The 14,638-nt window shown below is 43.3% G+C and overlaps 1 protein-coding gene across 4 annotated transcripts in view; it reads right to left on the reverse strand.

The window, feature by feature from the left end:
• Positions 1 to 14,638, reverse strand: part of LOC100439088 (core histone macro-H2A.1) — a 70,137-nt gene that overhangs the window by 19,029 nt on the left and 36,470 nt on the right. For 2 of the 4 annotated variants that reach the window (XM_024246877.3, XM_024246875.3), the window contains exon 5: positions 7,056 to 7,163. In XM_024246877.3, the coding sequence (XP_024102645.1) occupies positions 7,056 to 7,163 (108 nt within the window). Of the gene's footprint in view, positions 1 to 7,055; positions 7,167 to 14,638 lie in introns of all 4 variants that reach the window. The other 2 variants (XM_024246876.3, XM_024246874.3) reach the window with 1 other exon arrangement.

Raw genomic sequence — 14,638 nt, forward strand, 5'->3', positions numbered from 1 at the left:
CTCATCCTTGAGTGCTAGGCTGGTGCTAACATCCTACCTGGCTTGGGCAAACCTCTAAGGGCTCTGCCATTGTCTTCCAAGTGACTATGGGCCTTTAAGGCTGTCCCCATCACTGTGACTGCTGGCTGGCCTCCCTGCCCTGCTCAGGGTGGCAAGAAGTGAGAATAGTCTGTTGCTTAGTAACATCTAATTTACGTGCCCATTAGTCATGTAATGCTGAAGTTCCCTGGTGAAACCCAGGGGAGGAAGGTTCTCCAGCAAGACAATGTGTCTTTTAAATGGTTTTCACCTTGTTGGTCAGGTTGCTCTGAGACTCAATGGGTGGCTTATTGAGCATTTTCCTTAAGTGTTATATCCACCCAGTGAATTTGTTCTTTCTGAAGAGCCACTGAATGGGTGTCCCCCAGCCACTGTTACTCTGTTACAATGGCAACCCTGGCATCTGAGTATTCGAAGAATCCTGAGTTCGAAATTCTGTCAGAGGGGCAAGGGGAATTAATGGGCCTAGGACTGCTGTCCCGGGTCCTGCTATTCCCCTTGCTTTTCTTTAGGTACGAGCACCTGCAGGAAAGCTTGCTCTTGCACATGCTCTCACAACGACATTGCTCACTCTTCCGTAACATAAATTCCTAACACCTGCAGACAAGTGCAATGCCTGAGTAGCCCTAGCAGAGCTGGTGCTCAAGACTATGACCTAGGCCAGAATAGTGGCTGCAGTCTGCAGGGTTTACCAGGGCATGGAGCTTTGTCCAGGAGCTCACCCAGGAGAGGGCTGTGCACAAGACACTTGGCAAGGAAGCTCCTGGCAACAGGGCAAGTTGCTGCATTTCTAGGGCCAAACATTTTGTTGAAAACAAAACCAAACAACCTGGCACTCCAGAAGCATCGGAAATATAAACCCCCATTTTTGAGTCCCAGAAACAGTCAGATTCTCAAAGAGGGATGTGCTTACACTAAGAGTCATCCTCTGGGAGGAAACAGTTGTGGAATTAAGTTTTGTCAAACAGCCAAGGAAGAATTCTGGCCAGGGCAGTGGACTTCATTTTTGGTTAAAGACTCAGAGAAGAGGACCAAGTATTAGTCATATGGACTTTCTGGGTTATTGCTCCTCGCACTATAGAGTGATTTAGAGGCCACCCACACCCTTGAAGCTGAAGGAAGCCATGGGGGTGATCTCACAAAGCGAAGCTCTCAGCAGCTCAGAGCCCTGGCACCAGGACAGAGGCACAGAAAAGAGACAGCCTGGGGGCTGCGGCCTGACTGCTGCCACCGGGGAGGAGGGGTGTGGGCGGGCACAGAGTGGGGGGCCTTAGGGTAAGGCAAGTGAACTCTCAGGATTTAGAACAAGGCAAAGGATTTTACTCTATTATTTAGTTCTGCATTTGGCTCCAAGCAAATGCTATTTATAAAAACTCAAGCCAATACTCCCCACCACACACCACCAAAACACACGCCACACAGTGTGAAGAGGCAGGAGGTTGGTGAGGAAGGCAGGCAAAGGAGAAAAAGACTCGATCTACTCAGTGTAATGTGGATGTGTATGCTTTTAAGGCATCTATAAATTCCTATGTTTAAAACAATACATGTTCAATCCTTAAAATTCACACAATTTTTTCCAATTGTATAGATGCTTCTGGTGTTATATTCAGAAAAGCTTCATTGGAAAAGTAGCTATTTTGGCGGGCTCTGCTTCAGCTAGCCAGGAAGACCCCCTCAGTGGCCTGTATCTGACTCTCTTCTGGGGAGAACCACCTGCTCTGTCTAGGGGAATGGGATTCTCTGGGGGAAACTTGGATTTGCTGAAGGAAGGGAGCAGTTGTGAACAGAACTCAAGCTCATGGAGAATTCCCAGCTTCCTTTGGACTCACTACCTTCCCTTCTGACCACAGGCATCCCCACTCTTGGAAGTGCAGACTACAGTACCTCAGGGAGCCACTACTACTCAGCATTGAGGATTTCCTGCCAACCAAGTGCTGTTTCACTCTTCACATCTGTGGATGAGGCTAGAGTTGTGATTTTCCAACTATGCTCTGCTATGCACTGGGGCTCAGCAGAAGTCCTCAGGGTATGCGGCTGAGCCACAAAAGTTTTGTTGCTATAAAATGTGTACAAATATGTATTTTTAAACAATCTTGACTAGAAAGTGTGTGCTTGGGATGTGTGCATCAGGGGAAGAGAATGGGAAGGGGAGAAGACAAATTAATTCAAGTACTTTGGAAGGACAAATGGGTAATCAGCTTGGCAGGTGGGCCAGTGGGCAGAAGCCAACAGTGAGATGATCATGAACGAAGACAGTAGCTCCACTATACAGAAGAAAGCCCATGAGCATAGCGTGCAGATGGACCAGGTACACATGTGTCTTGACAGGCTCCCACTGTCCAGTCACAAATGAATAAGCGAGATAGAGCCAAGACAGAGGTCCAGTCCTAGGAGGCCCCAGGGTCCCCTCCCACCAGCCAGGGTCAGATCCAGTGGGGTTTATCAGCCAGAGGGGTGTGTGTCCATCTGAAGTACATGGCAGAGAAGTGGTCCTTGTGGGTTAGGAAATCAGATTTCTGGGAACTGTAAAAATTCCCAAAATTAGTCTTATTTTCTGGGAGGAATAAGGATCATTAATAGTTTCAGAATTTGAATAAGGTGACTGCTTCTTTGTACCATCGTCAGGAAAGATGGAAAACTAAGTTTTAAACCACAGCATGAGGAATTTAAAGCAGCTATGAAGACGGTTAGCCACTGAGGAAAGTAACCATAGGGCACTGCCAGTTATAGAGCAGGAGGGGGTCCTGCGTGGCTGCGCAGTTGGCAGACAGGGTCGTAGCCAAGGGACCTTCAAGATCCCTTCCAGCACTGGGATCTGATGATCCTAACCTCACTGGCTCTGCTGGGCCAGCTTCTGATACAAGCAGTACCCGAGTCTTCCCTGTGGTGAGGATGTCCGTGGAAACCCTTGTTCTTTACTCATGGTATATGCTCATCAGAGTATAATCTCTTTGAAGGCAAGAGTGGGTGTGGCCCCCTAACCCTGAGTGCTGCACAGTGCCTAAGCCAGTGCTGGGGTTCCCCTGGGCATGTAGAGTTACAACTGAACATCAAACATCCTCAGATATAACTCAGATAAAATGACTGCCCCTGCCTGCTTTCCTTTAAGGCATGGTTAATGGAAATGTCAGAGCTCAGAAATTGAGCCCTGGGCCTGGCTTGTATCTGAGGCAGCTCAGAGCCAAGCTGTCCTCGCCTGGATGGGAGGCTGGCCCCCACCATTTAGGGCAGGGTAGGAGGCAGTCTGTCGATGACGACAGGGAAGGAGTGTCTGGATGGACATGCAGACTGCCTGACCTGACCTACTTGGCTACAGGAAATAGTACATTCCTTCTTGGTTCTTTTAAAAAAATATGATTAGAAACCCAATTTTAGTTAATGAAAGTGACTGTTAAAATAGTGCCTGAGTAGTATGTTAAATCTAGCCTGTAACTGTCAGATTCTGGTGTCTCTCATTTTCTCATAACAGACAAGGAAGGAAGCCTGGCTGACCACCTAAAATGCAGTTATTTTCCTGTCCCCAAAGTTCACTTCAACGAGTTTAATGGGAAGGGCAATGTCTTCCATAGGACCCTTTCCAGTCTCCTCCTGAGAGCTGTGTCTTCCCTGGGGCACACTCCAGGGCTGGCTCCTGCCTTCACAGCTGTGCTGTCTGGCTCTCCCTGCATGCATGCATGCATGCCCAACCTGGATTTCTCCAGAGGCCTTGGGCCTGGCAGCAGAATCTAGTGTGTCCAGCTAGGAAGAGCCCCACAAAGATAAGGACATGGATAGATACGGCTGGATGTCCAGATGGCCGATAGCTGAGCCATTCCTTCATGGCTTTGTCAGTTTCCTAAACTGTGTCAGAAGCCAGTCCTCAGCCATAGTGGGGGAAAGGGGTGAATGGTTTTTCTCCCTCACTGATGCTTCAACTTCAAGAGCTCCCTTTCTCCTCACAGTTCTTCCAGCCCCCAGGAGAAGGGTATGTGGATCAAAGGGAGAAAACCCATGGTACGTTATGCCTGCCTTGAATGGACTGCGAGCTGGGGTTGCCATCTTGATCATTTGGGAGGTAAGGAGACTCATCACAGCCTCAGAATGCCTTCCCAACTCCTTCAAATAATACTGACTCTACCAAGAAAACTTAAATCATTTACTACCACTGACACATTAGACACATTAGAAATGTTTTTTCTGAAAATTTTAAAACCTCTGAAAAAAGGCTGCAAATCTTGGCTGAACACAAAGCAAAAGCATTTAGTTGACTCAGATTCACAGCACTGATTTCTTTTTTAAAACAATTCAACAATATGTGTGAATACTGGGCAAAATCAGGGAGTAATGGCTATGATGACTCCTGAGACTTCAGTATGTGAAATACATCATTAACATCAATGGTCAGGCTCCTAAGCCTGGGCCATGCTTCCTGAGTAGCTGAGCAACCATGCCTTACAGGGCTGTAGCATGCACAATATCACCTTTCTCCACCCCAGCTTGCTTGCAATCTTCAAGCACTGGTTTCAATGTCACAGATAGAAAAATGAGATTCATAGGACACAGGGTACCATATAGTCACCATTCTAAAGTACCCCTTTTGAAACATTTCCTAAAATCCAAGTCAAAATTAATGTCTATAACATTTTAAATGTGCTTTTGTAAAAACTGTGTTAGTTTCATGATTTGCCTTTTTTACACTATATGCCATGATTTTCATCTGACAGTAATAGCCAATAAAAAGCCAGAAAGTAATGCTTCAAAATAATGCTCTAATGTATCAACGCTCACTCCATCTCATGCTGCAGGGGTGTAGGATTCCAGAAAGGGCAGTTGGAACCCTAGTTTCTAACACTGGTGCTTAGGCTGACTTAAGATGCTGCTTTATTTTGGAAACATGGAGTTTATTCTGCTAAACAGTGTCTGCAGCACTAGATTTTTGGGCACCTCTTCCTGGATATGTGAATCTTGGGTCATAAAGTCGCAAGCACATTAAACAGGACGGGCAGTTTCTTGGTAGCCTGGTGTTTTGTTTTCACCACTGAAAAGGCGGTGATATGGGAAAGAAGGCTAGGTGGTCTGTCTGGGTCTACATTCAGCCCCTCTTATGGCTGACCATTTTATACTGGGTTGCAGCTTAACCATTCCTTTCAAATTTTCCTTCCAAAAGTTAAGATAAGCACATTAATTTCACTGTTAAGCTAAGCTCACTGCTTTCATTCTCCATTTTTTAAAATAACATTAAATGATATGTTTGTAATTTATTATAGACTATCGATACTTTTCTATGGCTTTTTATATCCTCACCCTACCAACTCTGAGTAGGGAACAGTCATTATTAGCCAAAATTTTACTCTGCTGTACTTTATTTTTATTCGTGTGATGCCTGGCCCTGAGAGCAGGTGTATCTGAAAAGGAAGAGTTGAGTTGCTGAGAGCTGACATGTTCCTGGCTCTTGGGAGAAGCTAGCAAGATGTCTGTGGCCTTTGCCCCCTCCCCTCCAGGGCTCACAAACAGAGCCCAGAGGAGGCTGTGATCCCATTTCTTTCAGAAGATCACAGCAACAAGAAGGGCATCTGCATTTTGCATGGACATTTTTACAGCCATATTTGCTGCTACTTTGGAAATATTTTAGTTCATCCAGCAAGGGAGGTATGAGGAATTCTGATCTGAGGCTGCCTTTGGAGTGGCTGGCAGGAGGTAGCAAGAACACAGGGAGGGGAGAGGCCAGGGTGGGAGTGCCTAAAGGCAGAGTGGGGAAAAGAGGGAGAAGGTGACCCCAGGGGCTGAACTGCCCTGTATTTCAAACGGAAGTAATGTGGATGGGTCACGTTAACTTTCAATACATTACCCAAGGAATAAGTTACAGGGGTGAAAGTAGACCCAGGCAGTTGTCTTCACTGCTGAGTCGAAATTTTTAAAGGAACAAAAAGTATTTTAAACAAAAACTTTCAAATCCCCAGACCTTAAGATGACAACTAGTGCTACTTTTTCTTTTGAAAAATGCATACAAAATACAAAGAATGGTTAAAAATGTAAACAGTAATGGTTATTTTCTGGAACAGAGTCCACCACAGGAATTGCATCATGAGAGAGAGTGCAATTAGTGACAGAACGAGGGAAAGGGGTAGGAGGAGAACTTGCAATGACGTGAGCGAGGGAACCGTGTCACTGTGATGCAAAAGAAATTGACAGTGAGGGTTTAAAAATGATGCAGCTTCAGATCCAAGTTTGTTACCACATTCAAACTAAACACAGATTAACTTGGAAGGTCAAATTCATTCCTTTAATTTTTTAAGTATAGGATTAAAAAATTAAGAAGGGTTTAATTCTTTCTTCCCACCCCTTTTTTGGTGTCAATAAAGAAATATTAGTTAACTCTCATTCTCAGGTCTTAAAAGCCTTTGCATCATTTTTATTTTCAATAAAAGTGAATTGTCTTTTACAAAACCATGGCGTCCTGGCAAAGTTGCATCACTGGGGCGGCTGAAAATATATTGCCCATGGTTAAAACAAACAAACGATTAGCTGGAAGAGTCATCTGGTGGTTCAGTGAAGAAACCCAGTGCACCCATCAGTACAGTCTGAAAACAATCCCCTGTAGAGCCCTGAATCAGACCTGAGGCTCTACCGTTAGTGCCCCCCAGGACAAGCAGGCTGCCGGCTAGGTTGTTCACCTTCCACCACCAAGGCTTGACTTCTGCCTAGTTCCCTGGCTGGTGCTATCTGATGACCAGTTTATCCCACAGAAGCAGCTCCTCCTCCAGACTAACCAAGGGTCCCCATCTCCCACAGGAGCCTCCTGCCCTCTTCTTTTTTACTACTGTCTCCCTTCCCCAGCTGCCAGGGTCCTCCCTCAGCATTGTGGCCTCCCCAGCACTTAGCCCTCCCTGAGGCCACTCCCAAAGCTCACAGCCCACTCTGTCTACCCACGAGGCTGGGAGTGGCCCCCGGGACCCCCCCAGCCTTCCAGTGGAGGTGGCCTGTGCCCATCTGTCCCTTGGGGCCCTCGAGTAGACTGAGGCCGCGCATCTGCCTACCTTCTGGCCAAGGAAGAGGCTCTTGGTGGAGAGGACTGTGAAGCCGTCGGCAGGTGTGCCCTCGGTCGTGCTGTCGGCGCTGGCTGCCTTACTGACTTCACCCTGCTTCTTCTTGCACAGACGGAAGGGTCAGAATGTGGGCCACATGGACACAGGCATCCTAACAGAGAAGCAGCTCCCAAGCCTCACCCATAACACCCAAGGGGAAACAGGAAACTAAACCACAACCAGTTCTCAGCATTTCTCCAAGGGGGAGCTCAGACTCATTTTGAGGTACAAGAGTTCTATGGCGTGTGTTAAGTTATATTTTAATCACTTTATGATCTTAAAAAAAACCAGTCACTTAAAGGTAAAACTTCACTTTACAGTGATCATTTAGAATAGAACCATTTTCATAAATTCAGACCAAGTAAATGTCTCTTAATTAAGGATCTTTAAGTGTCTTTCCTTTCTAGATGTCTGTAATACTATTCAAGCTTAAGAAGAAAAACTGTTCTAGGTCACTAATTCTCAAAAAGCAGACTAAGGACTATAACCCTCTAACCTTCCTGACTCCAGAAGGTCAGACTCGCTTCCACCCTCCTTCATTAAAGCCAGTGTTAGAGAAGGAAGCATGTGGTGGCTGTGGTGAACCATCTGTCTCCCTGGGGACCCCTTGACCCATGGTTCTTGGCTTGGTCTTCAGCTTCTTCCTCAGCATTATTAAGACTGAAATATGTATGCCCTGGAGTTCCCAAGGATCTTCTGAGAGAGGTACATGACATGGAGAGTTTAAGAAACCAACTTTCGGATCCTCTACTTCCTAACATTTTCCTACAACTGATCTGCCCTAAGAAGGATCTACACCTGTGGTCAAGGTTCCACGCCAGAGTTCCTTTCATAACTACCTTCCTCCCACTTCCCAGAGTAAATATTAATATGGCACACCACTGTGGGAGTAGGGATGCATGTTTTTGGCATATTTCTATTAAGGACAAAGCCTGTATTAGAAATGGATACTTTGGCTAATTTGGAGATTTTCTGCATTCAAATAAATTGTAGAGTAAGGATAGTGAGAACAACATTGGTTTTCATTTAGACACCTCACCTTTCCCTTCCCCAAATTATTAATAAAAAGTACTTCACTCCTGAGGGAGGGTCTAGTGGGAGGAAATCCAGAAAGAAGGGGTGAGAAATATTACAGATGGCCATGCCTTCCTGAAGGATAAATCTGAATGAACTCTGGGCAAGGCCTGTGTCCTATCCATTTGCCTATTTAGGATTCAAATACATTAACATGAGCATATTAACATTTTTTACTTACAATGAAAAGTAAGGTCTAATTTTGCTAATGGCTTTTAACAATAAGGGCTGCTTTAGCAATTAGGTTATATGGCAAACATTTTTCCTAAATTTAGTGAGCTAAATCTGAAGTTCCAAGGTTATGCTATAAATAAAGAGAAAAAGCATTTTATCAAGAAATATAGTACTGGCAAATATACATTACAAATTATCACTATTTTGATTTTCCTATTGAGTGTTTAACATTTGATGAGTGAAAGAGAAACAGGTATAATCAACAATTATATGGTAAATCTTAGTGAAGCCATTTTTGATATACTTTTCAGCAGCCAAGAACAGGAAAGGCTGCGTAACAGACTTTCTTAATCCTGTGCTTTCAACAAAACTGAAGCAATACCTACTTGAGTTAATAGCTGATAGATCTTCAGAAAATAGACTGGTGAAGTTAACAGTAATGGACCAGTGTTGATTTCCTCGTTGTGACCATGTGTACCACGGTTATGTGAGATGTTAACAGTGCGGAAACTGGGTGAGGAATATTCAAGAACTCTCTGTACTATCTTTGTAACGCTATGTAAATCTAACACTATTCTAAAATAAAACGTTTATTAAAACAAATTGATGAGATTACACTATGTATTGCTGGCATATATCAAAGAGTTCAGAGGACTGAATGATGTTGCTATCACAAAACCCTTTCCATTTCAATTTTTTTTAGTGAACAAGATTTTCCAGACATTCATACCTAGAAATACATAAAAATAGGATGCTGAGCCCTGTTTCATTTCAACAATAAGTAATATTCATCTGAGGATACTTGAACTAGTTAGGGGGAAAAAAAAATCCACCCAGCCCATTAAAAGATGCTTTTCCAATAAAATTTTACCTTTTCCTTAACAGTTATTAGAATTTGTAATGCATTTGTCAGTTTGATCAATTGTATACTATTAATAAATGTGCTAACTATCCAAGCTTGTAGAATCTACTATTTAACGCTTTTATAAAAGTCAAAAAAGACTTTTTCAAAATTGAAATTTATATACATTATTTTTGTTGCAGAACTAAAAAATAGAATAGAAATGTGTGACATTAAGATGAAAGTTTGTGGGGCATGCAAAAGAGAAATAAGGAAAAAATAATGTAAATTTTCCAACTGTTAAAAATGGTCACAGGATATAAAAGTGATAGTACTCTGAAGTTTGAACTCTGAAGTTCTGTATTTGGGTCCTGGCTCCCCTAACAGCATGACCTTGGGAAAACTGCTCCCTTTCCCTAAGCCTTAGATTCCTTATTTGGAAAATAAGACTGGGTCTGGGAGTGGTGGCTCATGCCTGTAATCCCAACACTTTGGGGGGCCAAGGCAGGAGGATGCCAGCCTGGGCAACACAGCAAAACCCCACTGCTACCAAAAATACAAAAAAAAAAAAAAAAAAAAAAAAAGAAAGAAAGAAAGAAAATGAGACTAAGACTGGAGAGTTCCTGATTAAACAACTGGCCTTAGATAGTAGTATAGCACTCCAGAGACAAGCCATCACTTCCTGGTCCTATATAGCCCACCCACTTGGCAAAGAACTTCTGCCTTTTCCCTTCAAGGTTCCCACCCAACAGGACAACAGGGCAGGTGCTTAAGGTCGGCACAGTTGCTTGTGAGATGTTAACGCATTCAAATCATAGCAACTGTGCCCAAGTTTTTCATAAAGCCTATTGTCTGAAATCATGTCTCTTCCTAATGTTTTGGTATTAAAATGCCCTTTCTTATGGCTGCATAGTATTCCATGGTGTATATGTGCCATATTTTCTTAATCCAGTCTATCACTGATGGACATTTGGGTTGGTTCCAAGTCTGCTATTGTGAATAGTGCTGCAATAAACATATGTGTGCATGTGTCTTTATAGTAGCATGATTTATAATCCTTTGCATATATACCCAGTAATGGGATCGCTGGGTCAACTGGTATTTCTAGTTCTAGATCCTTGAGGAATTGCCACACTGTCTTCCACAATGGTTGAACTAGTTTACACTCTCATCAACAGTATAAAAGCATTCCTATTTTTCCACATCCTCTCCAGCACCTGTTGTTTCCTGACTTTTTAATGATCGCCATTCTAACTGGTGTGAGATGGTGTCTCATTGTGGTTTTGATTTGCATTTCTCTGATGACCAGTGATGATGAGCATTTTTTCATGTGTCTGTTGGCTGCATAAATGTGTTCATTTGAGAAGTGTCTGTTCATATCCTTTGCCCGCTTTTTGATGGGGTTGATTTTTTCTTGTAAATTTAAGTTCTTTGCAGATTCTGGATATTAGCCCTTTGTCAGATGGCCTTTGTAGGGACATGGATGAAGCTGAAAACCATCATTCTCAGCAAACTATCACAAGGACAGAAAACCAAACACCGCATGTTCTCACTCATAGGTGTGAATTGAATAATGAGGACACTTGGACACAGGGCGGGGAACATCACATACCAGGGCCTGTCGGGGGGTGTGGGGCTGGGGGAGGGATAGCATTAGGAGAAATATCTAATGTAAATGATGAGTTAATGGGTGCAGCAAACCAACATGGCACATGTATACCTATGTAACACACCTGCACATTGTGCACATGTACCCTAGAACTTAAAGTATAATTTAAAAAAAATGCCCTTTCTTCTATGAAATGGAATCTACTAAGTGGTAGATTATTTTCATATCTCAGTTTGGGGGAAATAAAAGTTAGCAAGCAATTCTGTCAGCTCCAAAAAGACTGTTATAATTTTATATTGTCCTACAAACCCATAAATTTCCATGTATTGGACACTCGCTCAGCTTTGCTCTGAGCAGCAGAAAACCTGTTAAGTCAGAGTCAGCTGGGAGACATTTAAGAACCTGTAGAACTGAGCATCCAGAAAGACTTATGTAAAATCATCACCCCACGTTTACCTATGTTTAGTCTCTTATTCTAATGTTTGAACAGCCTAAAATTTCAATAGAAGGCCAGCAAATTTTTCTAATAGTAGCTTCTCAAACGAACCAACTCCTTTCTCTGGCTTCCCTTACCAGAACATTAATCACTCAATTTGCAGTTTAAATATTTATTCCTCAACAAGAGAAAGAGGCACTCTACTAAAATCACCTTGGGCTTTTGCCAGGTGGTAAGGAGCAAGCCTATATTTATGATCTAGGAGGGTAGTTTTCACATGGGGATAGGGTGAGGTTTGTTGATGGTTTGTGTTTGAAAAAATCCCTGGTGAGATCATTATTTATCCAAAAGTTTGGCAAAAACTGGCTTCTTAGAGATCCCCTGAAAGTTATCCTATGATTCTTAGTGTACATCTGATGGATCTTAACCTGAGGGACGAAATTAGGCATAGTTTCCTTTGAATTTTAGGTATTTATTTTATGCATTTGGAATCTTTATCTCGAGTAAGGGTCCCCAGGCTTTCCTCACTGCCAAAAGTATCCATGTTACAAAAATGTTAGGGAGTCCACAGGCAAGTCCTATCACGTTCTCTTAAGAGGGGCCAGGCATGCTCCCACCTCAGGCCTACTTGCCATTCCTCTGCCAGGAGCTCTCTGCCCCCAGTCACTTGAATGGCCAAATACCTTACTCTGCTGGGGCTCTGCTCCAGTATCATGAGAGTAACCTCACCTCACTGCCTATGTAAAATAATACTGGCTCTGCCATCACGCCACTTTATTTTTGTCATAGCAGCTTCTCACTCCTGCCTTCTGTAATGAATCTGCACCTCCTCCCTGAACACTGAGGGAAGGCAGGGACTTTGTTCTCTGCCACATCTTCACTACTGAGAATAGTAACTAGTGCATACAGACTAGATACAAATTGGTCTAATGAATATTCATTTTTTTAAAACTCAGTATTAAATGTTAAAAAGATGAGGTGGTTTTTGAGATTAATGTAGTTAAAATGCCCTAAAAGTGACTAATAGCCAAAGCTAAAAATATACTCACTCTACCTCAGTAAGTTCACTTTGAGGACTTTATCCTATACATTTACTTGCATATGAGGACAGAGATCCACAAACAATGACAGTTACTGTTTGTCAGAATGAACGCTAGAACAATCTGAAAGTCCACTTGTAGAAGGGTGATGATATGGTTTGGCTCTGTGCCCCCCACCCAAATCTCACCTCCAATTGTAATCCCCATAATCCCCATGTGTCAAGGGTGAGACCAGGTGGAGGTAACTGGATCATGGTGGGTGGCTTCCCCCGTGCTGTTCCCACGACAGTGAATGAGTTCTCATGAAATTGGATGGTTTTATGAGTGTCTGGCATTTCCACTGCTTGCTCCTGTCTTTCCTGCTGTCCTGTGAAGAGGTGTCTTTTGCCACGATTCTAAGTTTCCTGAGGCTTTCCCAGCCATGTGGAACTGTGACTCAATTAAACGGCTTTTCTTTATAAATTGCTCAGTCTTGGGCCTTTCTTCACAGCAGCATAAGAATGGACTAATTCAGCTGGCTACACTGTTTTTATATATCACATAAGTGACCAGTCATCCCATGCAACACTAAAGCAGCTCTACATGCAGAGACATGGAAGGACTGCCCAGAATATGACAGGGGCAGTGAACACAGGTGCCAGACATGGTTCTATGCACTTCCATGAATTCTGTTAAGCCTCACAACCACCTTGTGTTACATCTCCTTTTTAAAGACGAGGAAACTGAACACCAGAGATGTTCTGCAACCTGCCAAGATCATGCAGCTAGGAAATGGCTAACCCCAGAGCCTGCACCCTTAATCACTATGCCACACTGCTAAAATAGGGGGCTCATACGATATTTAAAAAAAAAAAAAAAAAAAAAAAGAGCAAGTAGGATGGGGAGGGACTTACATCTCTATATGCTTTTATATGCATAGACTTTCTGAAAGGAGACATAAAAACTCACTGAGTGTGTCCTGGGGAGAAGTAGGGTGAGGGACTACAGTGGGAGCAAATTTTTTTTTACTGCATACTCTTTTGTCCAAACTCATACATATGCCCTAATCAAAAACATTATGTAATATGCATATGGTTACTGAATTGTAAGGCTGGAATGGACCTGATCATTTTATAGGTGGAGGTAAATTGAGGCATAGAGAGGGAACAGACTTGCCTGAAGCCACCCAAGTAGAGAGGAGCCCTCGTGTACAGCCAGGCTCTGGACACCCAGCCCCTGGTGCAGTTTGTTGCCTTCTCCAACCATTTCCACTACAGCTGACTCAGCTGTCACAATTGGAGATTTTCAAAACCTCCAAATTATGTAGAATTGTGGGAAAAATTATGATTTGGAATTCAAGTGTTGACACCTGAGAAATACCAACTCTCACTACAAGTGCTTTAGCATGTTACTAAGGCTTTCTCTGCATGTCCCTGGAAAGGTTATTTTCAGAACGTTCCACTTAAACCTAGAGATGCAGGGTTTTCTGCTGTTTCTGGGAGCTGACACCACAATTTACATTAAACAAATGTTTTGAAAATTAGCTGTTCATGGTTCCAATTTCAGCTTCCCCCAGGGTTTAATGTTAGCCAAATACTGGTACAGTAAGCAGACAATGTGTTTTATTGTGTGGAAGAAAAACAGACCACCATAACAGGCTTCCTGCTTTTGTAATCAAGGGAAAAGCTGAGTGGTCAAGTGATTATTGGCATATGGTTATTAGAAACACTAAGTTCCAAATATAGCTACTAGGAGCTAAAGACACCCCCACTCCAAATACTTCAAGTCCAAAAAGTAAGATGAATTCCTAGTGTTTACTAAATTGGAAAGTTCAGAAAGTCATAGAACAAAAACTAGGGGAAGACTAGAGTAACGGGAACAAGATTCAGCCCAGGTTTGCCAGCAGACACTGGCATCTGAGAGACCCACTCAAGTATCAACAGTGAACGCATGAAGGAGGGTGATGGCTCAGGACACAGCCAGCGCAAAGGCTAAGCTGAGGACGTGGTCCTGCCCCTGCTGGTCCTCAGCACCAAGGGCCCTGCTCTGTGGGCAGCCAGGTCTCTGGGGCTCATAATCAAAAGATGATAGATTCAATATCTTCGTTGCCTTTTTAACATTTAAAAAGGGTTGCACAAGCACTTTCTTCCTGCCTTCCCTTCCCCACCCTCCTCCCAACTGCATATGTTGAAAGGGAAAAAGAAACTTTCCAATCTGCTAATTCTATAGTTAGCAGGAATGAGCAGTGGAGCATTCTGTGAAATCCCTGCCTGGCCTCAAGCCTCTTCCAGGACTTGTGAGCTAGGTGGAATGCAATTGTCTGGAAATAACTTACAGGACACTGCTCAATATTGGGTTTATCTCTCAAAGAGCTGGGAGTGA

The sequence above is a fragment of the Pongo abelii genome, chromosome 4 (genome assembly GCF_028885655.2).
Source record: "Pongo abelii isolate AG06213 chromosome 4, NHGRI_mPonAbe1-v2.0_pri, whole genome shotgun sequence".
Classification (NCBI taxonomy): Eukaryota; Metazoa; Chordata; class Mammalia; order Primates; family Hominidae; genus Pongo; species Pongo abelii.